The 19,825-nt window shown below is 43.5% G+C and overlaps 1 protein-coding gene across 1 annotated transcript in view; it reads right to left on the reverse strand.

Moving 5' to 3' along the window:
* Positions 1-19,825, reverse strand: part of SMG1 (SMG1 nonsense mediated mRNA decay associated PI3K related kinase) — a 98,868-nt gene that overhangs the window by 24,570 nt on the left and 54,473 nt on the right. Inside the window, exons 21-41 of the mRNA XM_066576244.1 lie at positions 19,443-19,639; positions 19,177-19,341; positions 18,938-19,092; positions 17,207-17,346; positions 16,809-17,010; positions 15,593-15,702; positions 14,570-14,717; positions 13,804-13,963; positions 13,510-13,630; positions 11,044-11,292; positions 10,646-10,930; positions 10,376-10,520; positions 6,736-6,874; positions 5,358-5,588; positions 4,145-4,322; positions 3,331-3,492; positions 2,425-2,642; positions 2,180-2,334; positions 1,710-1,932; positions 965-1,211; positions 655-884 (exon numbers count right to left, since the gene is read on the reverse strand). Of these exons, the coding sequence (XP_066432341.1) occupies positions 655-884; positions 965-1,211; positions 1,710-1,932; positions 2,180-2,334; positions 2,425-2,642; positions 3,331-3,492; positions 4,145-4,322; positions 5,358-5,588; positions 6,736-6,874; positions 10,376-10,520; positions 10,646-10,930; positions 11,044-11,292; positions 13,510-13,630; positions 13,804-13,963; positions 14,570-14,717; positions 15,593-15,702; positions 16,809-17,010; positions 17,207-17,346; positions 18,938-19,092; positions 19,177-19,341; positions 19,443-19,639 (3,860 nt within the window). The remainder of the gene's footprint in view (positions 1-654; positions 885-964; positions 1,212-1,709; positions 1,933-2,179; positions 2,335-2,424; positions 2,643-3,330; positions 3,493-4,144; positions 4,323-5,357; positions 5,589-6,735; positions 6,875-10,375; positions 10,521-10,645; positions 10,931-11,043; positions 11,293-13,509; positions 13,631-13,803; positions 13,964-14,569; positions 14,718-15,592; positions 15,703-16,808; positions 17,011-17,206; positions 17,347-18,937; positions 19,093-19,176; positions 19,342-19,442; positions 19,640-19,825) is intronic.

Consider the following 19,825-nt stretch of genomic DNA (forward strand, 5'->3'; position numbering starts at 1 on the left):
TATGCTGCTGTCGCATCCCTGGCGCTGCTTTCCGGGGGGTCCAGGCCCTTGTCAGAGAATCTTTTGCTAGTGACTGGGTTTGAAGACCCTGCCTCCAGCAAGAGATTGCTCTGATTGGCTAATCCAGCGCCAATCACAGCGAGCGCTGGATGCACCGATCACAGCCATTGAATGAATGAATGGCTCGCAGCTCAGACAATCAGAGCAATCTCTTGCTGGAGGCGTTGTCTTGAAATTCCGTTACCAGCAAGAGATGCTCTGCAGGCACAGACAAGTGCCTGAAAGCCTGCAGGGACAGCGGCTACTACGTGAGTATTTTATTTTTCAGCTTCCTTGACTGTTTTATTAGCCAAAATGCTGGAATAACGCATGCCAGCGCTGCTGAAATCAAAGTAAATGCAGTGTTGAAAAATGCTACATTTACTGCAAACACCTGCGTGAGGGAGGCCTAAGGAGAAGTGAGTATGGCCTAAGCTGCCTAACAAAGTGCCATCACTATTTCTGGCGGAATATTCGCTTTAATATAAAGCGGTCATTACCTAGCTGCACAAGTTCTAATAAATGTCATTAGCCAAATGGTTTTGCATCTTGAGATGTTGCATGGCTTTCCATACTAAACGCAATCAACTATATGAAATCTAGCCCGGTTTATACCTTTTGTGCTTGTAATGCAGCCTCCCTCTGCTGCCATCTTTTATAAAGACCAAACAGCGGGGTGGCTCCATCTACCCACTGAATGAGACCAGACCGGGTGCCGAGGGGTGTGACAGAGTAATGACGGGCACGAAAGTGAGGTGACTCTTGACCATTGATCGTGGCAAACATTGTGTTCACAATGGACAGAAACTGCATAATCCTTTCATCGAGGTGCAAATCTTCCAAACCTAAAACAAGATAAAGTAGAATTCAGACCTGCACACCCACTAACCGTGCAGAATCAGGGCGACAAAAACTAGGGGATTACCTTTAAAGAGATAGGGGTAATTTTTCCCGTCAGAGCCCAGGAAGATGAACTTCTTGGGTTTTGTTTTAGTAGGCAGGATGGTGATGGTGCTGCCCACGCTGTGTATTGTGATGGTGTCTCTATCAGACACTTCTCCTGGGAGGGCGATTTCAGTGTTGGCCATGGAAGCTAAACAAGGGCTGATTTCTTCAAGGCGTAATAAGTAGCTTGCCCGTTTCTGCGCTCGTTGCTGTAAGCTCAGCATGATCTAGAAAGTAACAAAAGATTAGCAACCAATTTTCTTTTTTTAATGTTTCCATGAAGTGTACCATGTGGGTCAGGAAACCAGTAAAGACCGTCACCACAGACAGACTCCTTCTGATATTCCCTCTGCCAAATGTTACAAAACTTCTCAACGGCTAAACAATCCTTCAAGGATTATAACTGATAGATAGGAAACAACCGCATGAGAGGAACAAAATCAGTCCCAACTCCCAAACCTGCTCATGTCTAAAAGGGAGAGGGGCACAGATGGCATGGAAAGAAGTTGGGTCAAAGGATGTTATTTGTGAGCCTAAAGGGCAACTAAAAAAGGTATACAAAGGAGGCGGTCTTAGCAAAACTGGACAGAAAATACTACTATATTACAAAGCCTACAGTGCACATGGCTAAAAGACTATCACCATCTTTTTGTGGCCCTCGCTGAGCACCATCAGGCCATATTCCTAAACATAATTAGGATTAAAATCACAAGCGATCTATATACCTGCTTGAATGGCATCCAGCTATTACCAGGATTAGCCGGGTTGGATGGATTTCTAAGTTTTTCCAAAGCATTTTCAATTGCTTCTCCATAGTTGTCCTGAAACCACTTTTCATGGGGTGTTTCGGCGGGTGCCGATGTGATACTGCAGACATGTTCTAGTGCAAATACTATGGGCTTCATCAGAGCGGTGTGCTTTTCACGCATAATTGCAATCTTTTCCTCTCTAGTAAGAAAAATACAATAATGAAGAAAAGTGCTGACAATGCATGTTGGAGAATTGTAGTAACATGAAAATAAAAAGCTTGGGTTAAGTATAATGCCGTAGACATAAACGTCACAAGATACAATAGCCTCAGATATTTGATACTTTGAGCTTCGTGTAGATTCTACAATGACCCAAATGTAATTCCAAGTGCTGTCCACTGCAGTAAACCTGCGTTAGGTATGTAGCTCACAATACGGTAACATACTTGCGCAAAGTGTTGTTGTTTTGGACTCTCTTGACCTCATCCTCCAGCTGCTGAATGCGTCGGAGCACATACATGTGTTGTTGGAGCAAGACCCCCAGCCAGAGTTCATCCCAAAGCACGGTGACTCTCCGAAGTTCAGCTACCAACATCTGTACCTGTGTAAGACCGTCAGAATTAAAAACTTTATAATCCTCCCACATTGCAGAATTCTTTGGAGTATCCGCCATAGGCCGCTGTATACCAACCTGTAGGACCATGGTGGGACTGGCTGAAGATAACTTTTCTACAATTTTACTGTAACAATCTTGCATCATGGTTTGGTCCTCATTAAGACCATTCTTCATTTCATCTTTGTTGCTTTCCTGAGAAGCTGGAAGACTCCCATCATCACATTCAGCACCCATCAGCTCATCATCCTGCATATTACTCAGTAAGGTGGGAATGGCGGATGACAGCTTAGTTCCTGTGTTGAAAAACAACTGAGCATTCATAAAGTGCCCAATCACACTTCTACTTCGATGTATAGCACTTAGGCTAATTTCACACAGGCGAATGCGACTTTCCTGCGGATGCGAGGAGCTTTTATCTCAAAACGCCTCACATCACTTCGGGGAAGTAGCGCGGCTCATGGAGTTTCTCCCATTGTTTTCAATGCAGAAACCTAGCATCGCATGCACCTAACATGTAGTGCGATGCTGCCGCCGACCCCATTGAAAACAATGGGCGATGCGAGGGCATGCCCAAAAGATAGGCAAGGCTTCAGTCACACTAGAATGGACCTACTTGGGTCTCTCATTTGTACTACATGTGGATTTTGCCACAGATTCACCATGGATTTCCTCCCTGCTACAGTGAATGTGATGAAATCCCTAACATAATGAGTATGATGCCGATTTGAAAAATCAACCGTCTGCTCATTTTTCCAAGTAAAAAAATAATTCATAGCAAACAGAAGAGAGGTGCAAAATTTAATTCTATTGCGCTATATGAAAATCCACCGCATGTGAACTCAGCCTTTATCCATTTGCATCAGATATGCCAAACGTGAGGCTTTGCTGAGCATTGTACTGCAGGTACTGCTGCAAAAATAAAAGGGAGATTGTTCTAGCGATGAGACTCCTTAAAAGGCCAGGTTTATTACAAGAACTTACCAGAAGATTGAGATTCATTGCTCAATGAGATGCTTCCCACAATTGCCGGGTAGAGGATGAGGTGAGGCGAGTCATGGGCTACACGGCACAATAGATTGCAGATGCTCTGTCGCACATATACTTCAGGGTGATTGAGCCGTGAAAAAAGTTGAGGGATTATACCTACAAAACGAGACACAGGTATTAATATACAACAGAAGCCTGACAAGTTAGAAGAACATGACCTAAACAAGAACGCTTATTCTAGTTTGAATGAGGAACAGGTTAGATGAGGAATACAGTAAAATTCCACTCATTTTTATGCGACCTGCAAATGAGGAAATGCAAATTGTGTATGCAACATAAAGCAAGTTATCCAGTGACTGAGTGGACATTTAAAAAAGAAACTTGATATAATTTAACCCCACGCACTATGTATTTCTGCTTGGAAATCAAAAGGGGTTTTCCAGGCAAATTTCATTGATAGGCTGGGATCTGATCAGCTGCTGGGGTGCCACTGTCACCAACAAAAACTAACAGAGTAACGTTGCTCCAAACTCTGTGTAGTGTCCGGCGCTGATAATTGTAGAAGCAGTGGTCATTCATTTTACTGGCAGTTACACCTGCAATTACCAGCGTCGACCACTACATAGGGGTCAAGGTGATGTGCTTCCACCCCGTACCATGAGTTTTGCTGGGCGCCAGAGCAGCTGATCGTCGGGGTACTGAGTGGCAGATTATCAAATAGCATTTGCCTGGAAAACCCCTTTAAGCTAAGCAAATGATTTGTGTGCAGGAGATGTTGGGCACAATAGTTATGTATTTAAGCAGTCACCTCTCCAGGGAGCTGTGGGGGTCGTCTCCAGACCTTGCTCCAAATACTGCCTAAGCTCTCCAGCGTGTTTTACCAATAGCCTGAGTAATCGTAGCGTGGCCATAACAATGACGTCATCCGTGCTCTGCTTAGAGGAGCTGTTTAAATGCAATCTTGGGTCGTCTTCATCAAGTGAAACCTACACAACAGTTCAAAAGAACAGAAAAGTTACATTTTAACGTTAATAAGTAAAGAAACAAAACTATACTTCGCTCCACAAGCCAAGTTGATCAGGACGGAAAAACTCCACTTTCAGACAAAACTTGAGCACATTTGTAAAGCCATTTGGAACGGCAAGAGCTGACCGGTCTGCTTTATTGACACATTTAAGTAAATAATTGCATTTCCCATAAGATTCTAGGATATGTTTTATTACAACTCTGCAGTACACGGTTCCTCTGTTACTACACCTGGAAATAGAATGAATTGACAACCGAGTGTTACTATTCTCCTAAACAATGTGGTTACTATCTGCACTGATTGGACCATGTCAGATACTGTAAAAGCAACCTACTGACATCAGGACTGGTAATGTTCAGTTGTCAATTTAGTCATACATTTCCAGGAGAAATGGCACAGTTGAGCGTTAAATTATTTTCAGAATTCAAACATTTTCCAAAATACTAAATCCTGTTTTTCTGTAAGCAGAACTCAATGAAGTAAGAATAAACATGAAATAACTCCAATAGTGAACGAAAGCAGAAAGGCAGCAACATTTTACAGAAATTTAAAGTGTGAAACACTGAAAGTGGTAATAAAGGCCACATTCACTTGCTGCTAATGTTAGGATTTCTACAAAGAACCACATGCACATATAAAAGGTGGCTTCAAACGAGGAGCTTTCTGTTCAAGTGGAATAGTTGAGATCCACAAAATAATCCATGGATCTCCAAGAGAGCACGTCTTAGTTTCGCTGTGATTGCGTCAGGTGGGAAGTTCTCAAGGCTAATGGTCAAATCAAGTCTGACACCACTGATTGACAATCATCCGCCCACTGGACACGTTCACAACTTTAGGAGCTGAAAGCAAGAAGAGCCATTTACAGGAGAAAGGGAGGGAAAGACATTATTGGAGTCAAAACTATGCAGCCGGCCCTGCTGACATGAAATGACAAGTTCTCTAAGTAATAATGCCCCCAGCAGCCCACACAGTTTCTCAAACACTTTTTGCTCACCCGTCCGGCATTCAGCTTCAAGAAGGTGAAGTAAGCGCTGCAGGATAATTTATACAGGCTAAAGATCCGGTCCACAACTTTACGCCACAGCTTGATAAGCCCATCGGAAGCCGTCTCATCTAGGTCTGAAAGCCAAGGGCAACTGGCTAAGAGTTGTCTCCAGATGACATCAACTGTATCATTTTCATCATTGCCCTCATTCTCTGTGATCTGAAGGGACATATCCTCATCCTAAAACAAAAGTAAATGCAGAAAAAAACCCTTTACTGGTTAAATGGTACTTTGTAATTTCATGCATCTCAAGTAGTGGGTGCTTCTAGCATTTATTCACATGTAGCCATTTTTTGTCTAATGTGGGGGTGCCCTCTGGTTGTGTACCTACTGAATGGCTAACACAAGCTTTAGTGGCGTACAATTAAGTTATTTTCCCTACAGCGACCATTCATCCAGGCGATGACCTTTCTGACATGATACATTGTCCTGCTGAAAGTTATGTCATCAGGCTAATACAAACATTTTACTTTATGTCAGTGACCTACAACAGTTCTCAAACCTGAGTCTTAAACTAATTTGTGACACGGTGAAACATGCTGCACAATAAGTCTTCTGTATGATAAACCGCATCAACTATAAGTAGAGCAGTAGTAACCAGACTGAGGCTTTCATTTTTCTATCCAGGCTATAATATCAAAGGATTGACCTTGAAAAGACCCACACTTTTGGCCTCCTGTGGATGACCAGAGAGCATACGGTTACATTTGTGTATGGGGGCTGGAAGAGTCCATCCATTTGCCAAATGTACACTGCAAACAAGACCGTGTGAATGTCTTTTTTTTGGTACTTACACAATTAACAGACTTCAAACCTTTGCCTGTGACAGACGCGCCCGCACAATTAAAAGGGTTTTTAGGAACGTCACTCACTATTGATGACCTATCCTCAGGAAAGGTAATAGATCAGCGAGGGTCTGCCGCTCGGGACCCCTGCTAATGCGGACAGAGCAGTAATTTCTATGGGAACTCAAAAGGGAGCGGTGCTGCATTTAATAACCTGGATGCAATGTGGTCAGACCACACTGGACAGTGAAACCAGCCCTCACGTTCAACTATTGATAACCTATCCTGAGGATAAGTCATCAATAGTTGAGCTTTGGAAAAACCATTATCTGCTCTCAATAGAGTCCTGCATTTAGTGTTCTGTCTGAATGTAGACTAGATATATATGGAACTACAAGAAAACAGTACATAGTATTACCTGGCAGCACGGTCTGTGTTTTCTTCAATTATGTAACCATCGATCCTCAAATCAAAGTTTTTCAGTTCCGAGACCTTTATTTTTTTATCATGAGGTGCTGTTTTATAGCCATGACAGTACGTACCTGGATCCCAGCAGGCCGGCACATAGCTTGTCCCAAGATACCGTAAATCTTTTCTTTATCTTCCTCAGATACATTGTCTGGTAAGAGGCTTTGCACCTCTAATTTCTCTTGCTGTAACAATTTCACACCTTCACCTTGACTAAAATTACATGGAAAGAAAAAGCATGTAAGTCATGGGGCATTTACATGTAACAATAGCGCTCAAAATTCATTCAAGCAAGTTTGAGCGATAATCATGCAGTGTAAATGCACAAAAAAAACAACAAAAAAACAAAAAAAAAAACTCATTTTTTTGTTCGCAAGCTTTTATAGTTAACTTTCAGTCAACTTAAAAACCAAAATCGCTGGATCACAGGCTTGTCGTTCTGTGTAAACGCTCCCAGCTTCACTTAGGTGAAGCGCCGAGTGAGAAGCCTGCAATCTAGCGGTGAAGTCTGTCAGTGTAAACACTCTACACGAGCACCAATGACCTTAGCGGTGACGTCAGCACTTGTGTAGTCGTTTACCTGACAGTCAGACCGTGTAAAAGGGCTATTAGTGACATGTTTCCGCAAAAATGTGTTACATGCAAAATGTGTTACGTTCAAGGTGAAGCAAATTTGCAATTTGAGCATCAATTTTGAATTTATTTCTGATAGAGTAAAAACAGCATGCTACTGTGTTAGCAAGAAAAATCTGTGTTATACTCTTATATTAAAAAACAAAACAGGATTGTGTGTGCCTGTAAAATCCTTTTCTTGGATTTTGATAGGTGGACACAATGAAGACCTTGGGTGTAACTCCTGCCACTAGGAGGCAGACAATAAGTAAAGCAAGAGTTGACTCCTCTTCCCAGCTACACCCTTCCTGTAGTCACTCAGCTAAATCAGTTTGTACACAAGCAGTGGGAGAGGAAAAGCCCAGAGGACAACTGAATATTGAACTGGAATAGAACATCAAACCAAGAGTAGTAAAGGGGGAATCTCAGAACAGAGAAACATCTGGTTTCTTTGAAACAATGGGTGAGTGCTGTGTCACCCAGTCACCATCCGAGAAAAGGATTTTATGGTGTGTAACAAAAAAATCCTGTTTTCTTAGAGGTGTCATTGGGGAACACAGCGAAGACCATGGGACGTTCAAAAGCAGTCCCCTAGCGACGGCCTAAAATACTGATCAAGCAGTCAGGGCACTGCGGAATCAAGTAAGCAAGGGCAGCATCAGAAGTGTGCATCCTGTAAAACTTTGTGAAAGTATGAAGCAAAGTCTAGGTCACGGCCTTACAAACCTGCAGAGCAAAAGCGTTACACCACTTAGGATCCACCCATCTTGTACGTGGAGTGAGCCGTGTTCGAAGGGATGCGCAGGCCTTCGAGATGGCCGATCTGATCCAGCGGCCAATGGGTGACTTGGAAGCCACCAGACCCTGACATGGGCTGTCAGGGATGAGAAAAAGAATCGGGCCCGCGGAAAGGGTTCTGTGCAAGAGAGATAGATCCCACAGTCATTAAGCTTGTGCAGACAACGTTCCGTAAGATATGAAGGCTCCAGACAAAAAAGGAGGGGAGAACGATGTACTCATTGAGGTGGAACGACAAAGCCACTTTGGGAAGGAAGTGTTAGAACCGCCTTACTCTGATGAAGCGAAAAGAATGTGGAAAAATACTGGTGTGAAGGCGCAACCCCCTAAGATACTAGAAGATAAAGGTCCAATGCGTGATAGTGAAAGCACTTCTTTTTTTATTTAACAAAATAAAAACCAGCAATTGAAAACGCGTTTCGGGGACGAGACCCTTCGTCAGTTTGGCTGGATTGGACACAACAGGATTCCTGGGAGTGACAACTCCAAAGGTGTTTTGGATGTGCTAAAGGTCCTGTATGTACAGGAGGACAGGGGAGAAAGAAGTGTGGAGACTCGACCCTTTAGAGAGGCGAGGCCCAAGCCCATATCCATCCCCGACTGGAGGAGGGAAAGGATTCTAGGAACAGAAACATGCATGAGTCATAGAGGATGCTGCTTGCATAACCTGAAGGAGGACTTCCACACCCTACGGTAGATGCGAGAAGGTCGTGGTTTCCTGGCCCTGAGCTTAGTTCGGACAATGGGGTCCGTCAACCCTTGCACTTTCAAGACTGCAGATTCAACTGCCACACTGTCAAATGCAACGTTTGTAAATGCAGGGGAGGACCTGGGCATTGCTTCAGCAAATTGTGTGGGTGGAAGGGGCCAGGGTGTGCAGACCTGTAGGCACACGTCATCGGTGTACCAAGAACGATGTGGCCAGCTGGTGCTATGAGGATCATTGGGATGCCCTCTATCTTGGATTTCGTGAGGAGCTGTGGGATTAGAGGCATTCGTGGAAAGGCATACAGGAAGGAGACTCTGGCGACCTATTCCATCTGTACAGGTTGGCTAGCTGAAGTGAACAAGTGTGGAATTGCACATATGGAAATGCTCTAAAACGTGGCTACTATGAGACCCAGCACCCGCATGCCCTGGCGGATGGAGACAGGAGTGTGTGACCGTAGAAGTACGAACTTGTCCCTCGGAAGTCGTACTTTCGCCTGAACTGATTGGGTGAAACAGAGGCATCCTACTAATTGTGGGTAAGACAATTTTTTAATTGATTCCTCAGGGAATGGATACATTGCGTCCAGGCACTTAGGCTTAAGGAAATGTATTTCGGGAGCTTCCCACTCTTGCCAGGACCTGCTCAAATTTCGAATGAGGAGGAATGTGTTATGCGAACGTCTGGGACGTTGGGAGGAGTCGTCTGTGATGGCATCCAGGATTAGAGACGTGGGAAGACAAAGGCAGGACCGATCGCCAGAAGCGGAAATCCCTCTCCCGACAGCGCGCATGGAAAATGATCAAAGGAGCGTGGGAAAGTCTGGAAGGCAGTCGACCGAAAGAGTGTGGACAAGCTGGAAGGGGGAGTCGACCAAAGTAGTACTGGCACCGGTAAAGAGGCCGCGCCACTGAAGGTTGTCCTCTTGACCAGAAGTAACAGAAGCGTCTGTTGAAAAAACAATGGGAATTCCCCACACGGCAAGTCCCAGAAGTACTTACCTTTCCAGAGGTAGGTGCCACATGCTGTGGCACCGATATCCAGCCTGATCCTCTCTTTGGTGAAGGGGAGCCAGTGGACTTCGAGCGAGGGGATCTTTGGTGGTGGGTCACAAGAAGTTAGGACTTTGTGCCACCACCTTGCATTCAAAGGAGGAGTCAACTCTTCCTTAGCTTAGTGCCTGCCTCCTAGTGGCAGAAGATATACCCAAGGTCTTCGTTGTCCCCCCAATGACACAGCCGAGAAAAAATATATATACACTAGAACTAATATCATATGAAGTGTACCAATATATCAAATATATACATAAAGCACACACATTTTAATATCTATAAAATCACCACTTTAATCTATATATTTTTAAATAAAGGATAATAAAGGCAAAGGACACTGACTAGAGTAGTTAATATTGCACTTCATAGTAATGTAACTGTACATATGATACAATGTATGTTGGCATATATTTCTGTAATGGGCATGATATGAAATGGATATCCTACCACTGTAATGTCTATTGCCTTTTAACATTCTTGGCTTGGCCTTATCTGGCAGTCCCATTGAAACAAGTGAAAAGGCAGTGCACATGCGTGACTTACCTAGCGTTGTCCACCACCTTTCTTCCCCATCTGTAAGCCCAACTAGCCAGGGCTGCCCACGACTTGGCTACTTCAGGAGCTTGCACAGAAGACAAATGATACAGCTGGCCCAGTATGAAATCTGGCTCACCAACACCAATGTTCACTGTTGGGGAAAAAAACGATAAAGAAAGCAAAAGATGAGTACAATTCTGCATTGCACATTACAGTCAAATGAAATTATTTCCAATTTCTAACAATTTCTCCACTGAACCTCCAGATCCGTTTTACCTGTGGATTCACTTTCAATACGCGGATACTCTTCATCCATGGCATTAACAGGCGGCAGATCGATGAGGCTGAGCACATTTTTCCCCAGAGTAGAGAGATTGATGATGTTTGCTTGCTGACGTGCTCGGTACACTTGCTTCATCTGCCCTGAAATTTCTTTCCAATCCGCTTGAATCCATTTGGCCAGAGTCAGGATAGACTTTGCTACGGCATATTCAGCTTTTGCAGACTTGCAGAAGGAAATGGCGCATGAACTCAGCATTTCCATGGCATGTGTAGACTGACCTGCCAACCAAATCACACAATATAAAATCGCCAAAATCCAATTCCTGTTTGTGTGATGTCATTTCACAGTGTAGGGAAAGACCATGCGGTGCATTATACAATGTCATACTGACCTGCAGCGTACAATAACTTGGCTTTCTCAATGTCAAGCTCCGGTCCCCATTTTTCATCCATCTGCCCATGGATTGAGAGCTTTTTAAAATTAGCAACTAGATCTTGTGCATTAGTCACTTGTCCAAGCTGGATATTGCTACACTGGGCAATTAACCTTGCGGAAAGTGTGACATTGCCCCGTTTTCTTGCGCACTTAGCAGCGGTTAGACCCAATTCCATCAGATGACTCTTGACAGACATGGTTTGATCTGTAAATTACCAGCAGACAAGGAAACTAAATGTACGGGAGCAAGCTATTAGAAATCAATATCTGTATACAGCAAAATTAGGATTACACACATTCCTGAATGGCTATGGCATATACAAGGCTCCTAAACAAAGCCGGCTTGATTTTCTTTTGTTAGCTTCGTTACTTCTTACTCTTGCAGTGGATTCACACAAGGCTTCATTTTACAACACGGACAAAGTCTAATACAAAATCCACGTCTTACACAAGATGTGGTTTTCAATTTTTGTGATGCAAAGGGTGATATCAGCATCATGACGTGTATGCAAGACATACAGATTATTTCGTGGCTTAACATGATGCCATTTGCAAATCGTCCCCTACAACGAACCGGTCATACTTTTCATGCTGCTTTAAAGGCAGCATGTGATCAAGAGCTGTCCTGAAGATCAATATGTAGTTTAGCGGACGCTCTGCTGTATAAAGGTGTCATTATTAAACTTACTTGCCAAATTATACACTACCATGGGAGTGCTAAAATGAGTCAAGCACAATTACTCACCTTCTTCTGGCCCATCTGAAACTTCAAGAAGAGCGGCAGAGCAAGTTCTGCAAGCTGTCCACACTTGGATCCCCACATCCAAGGCATCAGTGCCAGTTCACACACATCAAATAAACCAAGCCCTTATACAACACCCTTAAAGTGATTTCGGTCTTCGGGTTCATGTTGCCCAAACTACGGGCAGCATGAACTTGGGACAGCGAAGCCTGTTGTCTGTGTGGAAAGTTTTATTCTGAAATGCTGTGGTATTTCAGAATAAACTTTAACGTTTGACTCAGATCCCAGCTCCGAGTCACCAAGGTGGGCCACGCCAGTCTCTCCCTGCCCGCTGCATGAAGTCTCACAGCGCTCTCCCCTTTTGCGTAAAAAGAGAGAGCTGTCAGTCTTTATGATGTGGGTGGGGAGAGGCCAAAGTGTATTTATTCTGAAACGCTGAAGCGCCAAAGGACAACAGACTTCCATGACCTGGGTTCATGCTGCCCGTAGTTCAGGCAGCTTGAACTCGATAACAGAATCCCTTTATATTTTGGCTAACAGACTCACCTTTTCATCGCTAGATAGCCTTTCAGGCAGACTCCTAAAGTTCATAAACAAAATCACTATCAATTTACTTAAAGGGGTTGTCCCGCGAAAGCAAGTTGGGGTTATACACTTCTGTATGGCCATATTAATGCACTTTGTAATGTACATCGTGCATTAATTATGAGCCATACAGAAGTTATTCACTTACCTGTTCCATTGCTGGTGTCCTCGTCTCCATGGTGCCGTCTAATTTCAGCGTCTAATCTCCCGATTAGACGCGCTTGCGCAGTCCGGTCTTCTCCCTTCTGAATGGGGCCGCTCGTGCCGAAGAGCTGCTCCTCGTAGCTCCGCCCCGTCACGTGTGCCGATTCCAGCCAATCAGGAGGCTGGAATCGGCAATGGAACGCACAGAGCCCACGGTGCACCATGGGAGAAGACCTGCGGTCCACCGTGGGTGAAGATCCCGGCGGCCATCTTCGCAAGGTAAGTAAGAAGTCACCGGAGCGCGGGGATTCGGGTAAGTACTATCCGTTTTTTTTTTTAAACCCCTGCATCGGGTTTGTCTCGCACCGAACGGGGGGCTATTGAAAAAAAAACAAAAAAAAAACCCGTTTCGGCGCGGGACAACCCCTTTAAAGGGGTTATGGCACAAAAACAATGCAATCACCTATCCAGAGGTTAAGTGATTGATCATTGGGAGGTCCGACCGCTGGGCCTTTAAGATCATAATGGCGCACATACATGCCAACTGCTCTGCTCACTTCTAAGATGCCAACAGGGAAAAAATCAAGCACTGTGTTTAACTATCTACAGAGAACGTGAATGGAGTGCTGGTCACGCATACACAGCCCGGTTCCCTGTTACCTGGGGCGTACCACTGTCATGATCACAGGGGGTCCAAGTGGTTAGACCACCAGTGAAGAGTCATTCATCACCTATCCTGTGATTGAAGATAAACTAGTAATTATTTAAAAGTGGCTATTATATAGTCTGCAATAAATTATATATATTGACCTTCTATGGCTCCTTATCACATGTTGCCAGCTGTCGCTAAATAGAAAGCGATGCCAAATTAAATATTGAGAACCACACAGACATGTAGTTAATAAACACCACCGGCTTTTCTGATAGACGGTGCATGCAGCAAGAAACTACCTCTGAATTTGTCAGCTAGTCGATTCTGGAAAGTGGTGTATCTGAGGGCGTGGATCCACGGTCTCACATCGTGCTGTTTACAAGACCTCAGAGCTTCACTGAAGAGGGGTATCAGACAGTCCTGGGAGGAACACAGTTAAAATAGTGATCAACTCTAGAATAATGTAAATCAAGTCATAGAACGTACAAAAGACTTTACCTTTAAGCACTATTCGCACAACATTACACATCACTATGTAAAAACAGACCCCAATTTTACCATAAATGACGGATGATAGTGATAGCAATGCTCACCTCAGTAGAGAGCTTGCTTGACACCGTGCTCTCCAGAGATGATGAACAGTAGAGCTGCAATGTTCCTAGAACCGGAAGTGACTGGGATACCGTCAGTGTGGAGAGTCGTAGCGGTCCCATAGCTGTACGGGCTGTTTGCTTCAAGTGTTTGGTAAGATTTCTGGAATGTGGAGAAGGGGGGGGGGGGGGGGGGGGGGGGGGGAATTAGTCTTTTTTTCATGAATATAAAACTAGTCAAAGATCAAGCGACCCTCTGGTTTTGGGACAAAATCCTGTCATGGGACCAGAGACGGCAGGGGTATATTACTTGCATTTGTTGTCTGCCATCTGACCGCCTAAGGTAACTTTCGCAATTTCCTATCTAGCTAGCTAATGAACGCTTTCTGCACCACTCCGATTGGCTAGTGCTGATCACATGAGTAGTGCTGACTAATCAGAACAAGTATAGCGCATTAGTAGTCTATGTAATCCCCATAGTCTATTGGTAATGTTAATGTGAAGATTGGGATGCCCATAGATGGCCGAAAATAGAAATTAGCAGATTGGACAGGCGGCAGAGAAGAATAAGTGCAGGTGATATGTAATATAGCCATCGCCCCGGGACAGAGTTTTGTCCCGAAAATGAAGGGTCCCTTTAAGAAAGTGAGTAACACAATTTAAAGGCCTTTTGATACAGATAGATTGACATTATCTTAACATAAGCACAAACCTAGATATCAGAATAACTGGAATCTTCAAAAACAATATAAAATCAGACATCACTTACTCTGTGAGGGCTTGCCATTTCTGTTCTTGCTCCGATTCACTCAGAGCCAAGCTCAAACACACACAACTTCTAAGCAGCTGAACCTCAATGCACTTCTGAAGTTCTCGTGGATCAGGACTAAGCATGTTGGGAAGGAGTTTCTTCATATCTAAAAAAGTAAGAACGTGCCTTTTTACAAAAATGCAAAATAGCCCACAAAAACAAATGAAATAAAAACTTGCTCCCTTTGCCCCACACTAGTGATGCCTAAATGCGTTCTGTACTTTATATTAACTTAGAATTCCCTTAAGGTTTATGAAAATTGTTTATAAAGCCCTGTTCTATAAGCCTAAGCGAATAAGCTATAAAGTTTCTCCCCCTAGCAGATAAATGCATTATAGCGACAGCCCACTGATTTACATAGGCATCACATACACTTCAGTTTCCCTGCATCGATTCCACAGGAGCAATGAGCATTGGCTGAGGTATTACCCATCGATTACAGCAGATCACTGAGGGTCCCAGAAGGTCAGCCTACCATCAGGGGACCCAAAATAAAAAGGGTCTGTTCAAAGCAGAAAACCCAACAAGGTTGGTGCCATCAGACTGCAGCAATCAGGGCAAACAGCTAATTTTAGCAAAGAAAGAAGAGGCCAGCCAGGCATTTCATGTAGTATTACAGTAGGGCCATGCACTCTAATGCCCGCCCTGTAATTACAAGGCCGGCACATAAACTGCCAGTATAGGAGCTACTAATGTGGGGGAACCAAAGTGTGGGATCCTGCTCTAAGGCATCCACATATGTCCTAATAGCGCACGTGAACATGTGGTTGTGAGCACAGCAATAATTTATTGTTCCCCTATCAGGTCTGGACGGAAGTGCTTAACCACTGGCCCTAAATGCAGTAGGATAATTCAGTAAAGTAGGTTTGCCATCTGAAGCACAAAAGTTACACGTTCCTTTAGTAAAACATGCCTAGATGCTCATGTAATCAGATCATTTGGTTAGGAACAATAGTATTTGTAAAGATTGAAGAATTTTACCTATTTTTTCCTTAAAGCTGCCATTCACAAGGTTTAGGTTTTCCCCAGGCAGCAATTCCAATTGTTCTGCACATTCAAGAAACTCTCCAAACTCAAAACTGCTTAGAGATCTATTGGGAAAAAAGAAAAAGATTTAGGGCAGTTTACAGAAAACTGTGACAGCAGAGATAGAGTCCCGGAGCAAACTAGTAACCCTTTAACTAAATTACAAGTTTTAACTCCCTTACAGTCACATTAAAATGGGAAGGGAGGGACGGACTCAAAAAGGTCACCTTTTTCTGTAGATTTTGAATGTGTGTCATGTAAATACATTTGGCGCAGAACACAGATGCCTAAAGTACATCTTAAACCCTTTGTGACATAGCCACTTTTAGCCCTAAGAACCAATAAATCATTTTCCTTTTTGCGGTATAGTAGTCATAACTTTTTCATCAAAGCAGCTGCATGATACCTTGTATTTTGTGGGACGAGTTCTAGTTTTAATAGGAACCCATTTTGGCCACATAAAGTTTATGCAATAACTTATTTAGTTTGGGCTCAGTTACAAAAATGTCATGATTGTTTTTTGGGGATTTATTTCTAAAGGCATCCACTGTGTGGTATAAACCTTATTCCTACGAGTAAGGCCCCCTGCACACGGGCAGAAATTCCGCAGTGGAATTTCCGCCCGTGCCCGCTGCCATAGGATTGCATTAGATAATGCAATCCTATGCAGACAGCTGCGATTTGACCAAGTGAAAACTCGCGCAGTAAACAAATCGCGGCATGTCCTATTTCTGTGCGAGCCTTGCAGAGGCCCGTACAGAAACGTCAATGGTGACACGCAGGCTCTGTTCTGGGTATGTGCCAGCTGGGCGGCAGCCGTCACATAGCAGAGCGGAGCGAGACACTGGGAAGAGGTGAGAATTCTCACAGCAGCATCCGACCGGGACGTCTGCAGGAGGCCTCAAAGATTCTGACACTAATCTATAAATATATATATATATATTTTTTATATTTTTGCACAATGTTACCATTTTTTAACAAATAGTTTGTGTTATCACATTCCAGGACTAGAGAATTTTTATTTTTCCATACAGAGCTGTATGAGGTCTTGCCGTTTGCAGGGAGACCTTTAGTTTTTATTGGTACGCCGATTTGGCCCAGTTGTTCCTCCTGAACATTCATATTGAACAATTATACTGTGCAGGAGACAAAGACCTACAACAGGACTAACTTTATATAGTTGAAGTCCGTCTTCATGTTGATACAGCTTCCCAATGCTCCTTTCTTCAAGTCATGCATGCTGTTCTGCCATTCTTGGACTGCCGTCCAGTCAGCGATTGAGATGTAGCACTCGCAGGCCTTATTACCCAGGTAGTTGACTACTTCAGGTAAAGGATCACTAGGTTTTGTCAGGACTGTTTTACGAGCATCTCCTGCAAATCAAAGACAACTCTTGTATTTCTCATGCTTACTGTAGTGGTCAATGAACAAGGATTATTATTGAGAAACAAAATGAAGACTTTTAAGAAAACGCAAAAAAATGTTATGCGACTGCAGTCTAACAAAACTGACAGCAACATAAAACACCAAGACCTCTGTAAATGGCAATGGGCTTCCTTCAGTACATACCATTTGTATGTTTGGGGCTCGCAGATGTACTGTTTGAATTCGCCAATTTGAGTACAGTCTTGTCAAATCCTGAAGTGCTGCAGTCTACCCCGGTCATCGCACACAAGTGTTCCTGATATTCCACTGCGGCCTTCTCAAACCTACCAAACAAAAACTGCTTGTGAACTGAATATTACAATACTTTCACTTACAATATATAAGCCCTAGCTAGACTACATGAAAGAGAAAAAAAAAAAAAGCAATACTCACCTAGTAGACAGCGTTCGGGTCCCTCGCGCTGGGCTATGGCGCTGCTGCGTCAGCCACTCAGAGCTGGCACGCGATTAACCAATCAGAGCATTAGCTTGCTGGAGGCAGGGTCATTCAAGCCCTGCTACCAGGAAGAAACGCTCTCGCTGTGTTCAGGAGAACACGGCAGCCTGCAGCAGCCACGGAGACCAGTGCGAGGGACCCAAACGCCGGCTGCTAATGCATCTTAAAGGGGCTGTCCGGCCAAAATATTAAAAAATAAAATTTGAGCGCTCCAAAGAAAAAAAGTGTTCCAATCCTAAAGCAATCCACTGAAAACTAATTTGCAACGCGTTTCGTCGCTAAGCGTGACTTTTTCAAGCAAAATAGCATCACACAATATACACCAACTTTTATAGTGCTATATGAATTCACACGTCTACTCCACGGCGTTACACCCAGATGGACGGTTTTGGGATAGATGGAGGGAGGGGTAGAGGAGAGCTTAGAGTCATCCCGCTCATATGGAGCACAACTACATCCAGCGTGCATTCCATTGCATGATATTTGATCCTCCCCAGATTACCATCATATGATTAATTCATTCATAGATTCTCTTAGGTCTAAATTCCATAAAAATATATAAAATAAAACAATTGCTAAATACCTATATATCTCATATATCTATATAAGGGGCTGTCCAGAACTTTTACTATTGATGATCTACCCTCAGGATAGTTCATCAATAGTTGATCACTGGGGGTCTGCCGCTTGGGATCCATACCAATCAGCCAATTCCCGGGCCCACTGTCAGCATGGAGAGCATTGGAAGCAGATAGCACTGTCAACATTGTAGCAGCCCAGTTTGGTACTACTGGCACAGCTCCTGTCCAATTCAATGGGAGCTGTGACTGCAGTTCCACAGTATGGATAGTGCTGCTATTACTGCTCAAAATAAAGGTTTTAAGCCGGTCTCCCTCACCTCGCACTTATGGGGCATTTCAACACGGTGGTAAAGAAACTGGGCGCAAATAAGTTTTTGCGGGGATTATTTCTTGTGGGTTTGGGAAGCCTTCCTTCTATATCATGTGGACACAATGTGGCATCAGAGAGTGGCATTCCGATATGCATTTTGCCCAACAGATACCATAATAAATGTGTGTCCACACTGGAAGGGGAGGAGATTTAGTAAATTTTGGCTTATGATTTTTTCTTTTTTTCTTCTCTTCTCATAAGGAAGAGAAAATTTGTAAATTTTTAATCTGGGGGACCGGACACTGTCATCTGGCACCAGTTCTGTTATTCTGGTAACACATTTGTTTCACTTCTTTGTCACATTAGTAAAGTCGATTTATTGCCATGACGGCCTGGTCCGGAGAATAGTGTTGTGTTAAAAGTAATCCGCCATCAAACTGCTGTCTTAAATAAGAAGATACCGTAGGAGGCACGAAGAGGTTAAACATACTGGGAAAGCAAGATCACATCATGTAGGTATATAAGTACCTTCCATCTGCTTGTAGAGCCACAGAATTGATCCAAGACAGACTTTTTCCAGCAATGGCTGAAGACCACACAGCAAGTCCCTGTATGGCTTCTGGACACTGAAGTTCACAAAGAGCTTCCACCACCATCATCACCGTCAGCTCAAATTCAGTCCCCTTGAGAAATAAACACACAGTTAAGCTTTGAACATAATTCTTATTCACCTGGATCTTAAGACGGAATCTTATTTTGCATTTTACCTGGGGGGAGCTGTTATTCTTCATTTCAGATAACAAGTCAAAGCCGTGCCTGACGGTTACAGCTGGTTGACCAGCTAACAATCCCACTCTCATAATGGCGATTCGGATTCGAGTGAGCCAATCTTGGCACGTTTGTCTGTTCGTATAGAAAAAAGTTCTAATGACCTTTGAAGAAAAAAAAAATATATAATTTAGTGCTGCAGATTTAATTACAGCTTAAATGTGTTTGATACTGCAAGACAAACTAAACCATAGTTTGTGTGTACCTTAGGTGGGGAGGTCAATGCATTTGCACATCCTTCATAGGCATTGTACATCAACTTGTCAAGATTCTCTAAATACTGTAAGAGGAGTATTAGACGCAACTGATTATTGGCATGTCCTTCATCGTTGTCTGCAGTTGTCCACTGGCTAACATCCTGGTCTGGATTCAGAGTGTGGGCAGCCAGGCTTCGAATAATACCTTAATGCAAAAAAAAAAAAAAAAGGAAATTTCAGTCAAACAAGTAGGATTAGAGAAATGTGATTAAAAAAAAAAAAAATCATACAAAAAACCCCCCAAAAATGTACACACCGAGGCAACAGGACTTTACTGTAAAAGTCATATCTTGTCACGTTCATTGGGGAACACCGCAAGACCTTGGGTATA

This window comes from Eleutherodactylus coqui, chromosome 8 (genome assembly GCF_035609145.1).
Source record: "Eleutherodactylus coqui strain aEleCoq1 chromosome 8, aEleCoq1.hap1, whole genome shotgun sequence".
In the NCBI taxonomy this organism is placed as follows: domain Eukaryota; kingdom Metazoa; phylum Chordata; class Amphibia; order Anura; family Eleutherodactylidae; genus Eleutherodactylus; species Eleutherodactylus coqui.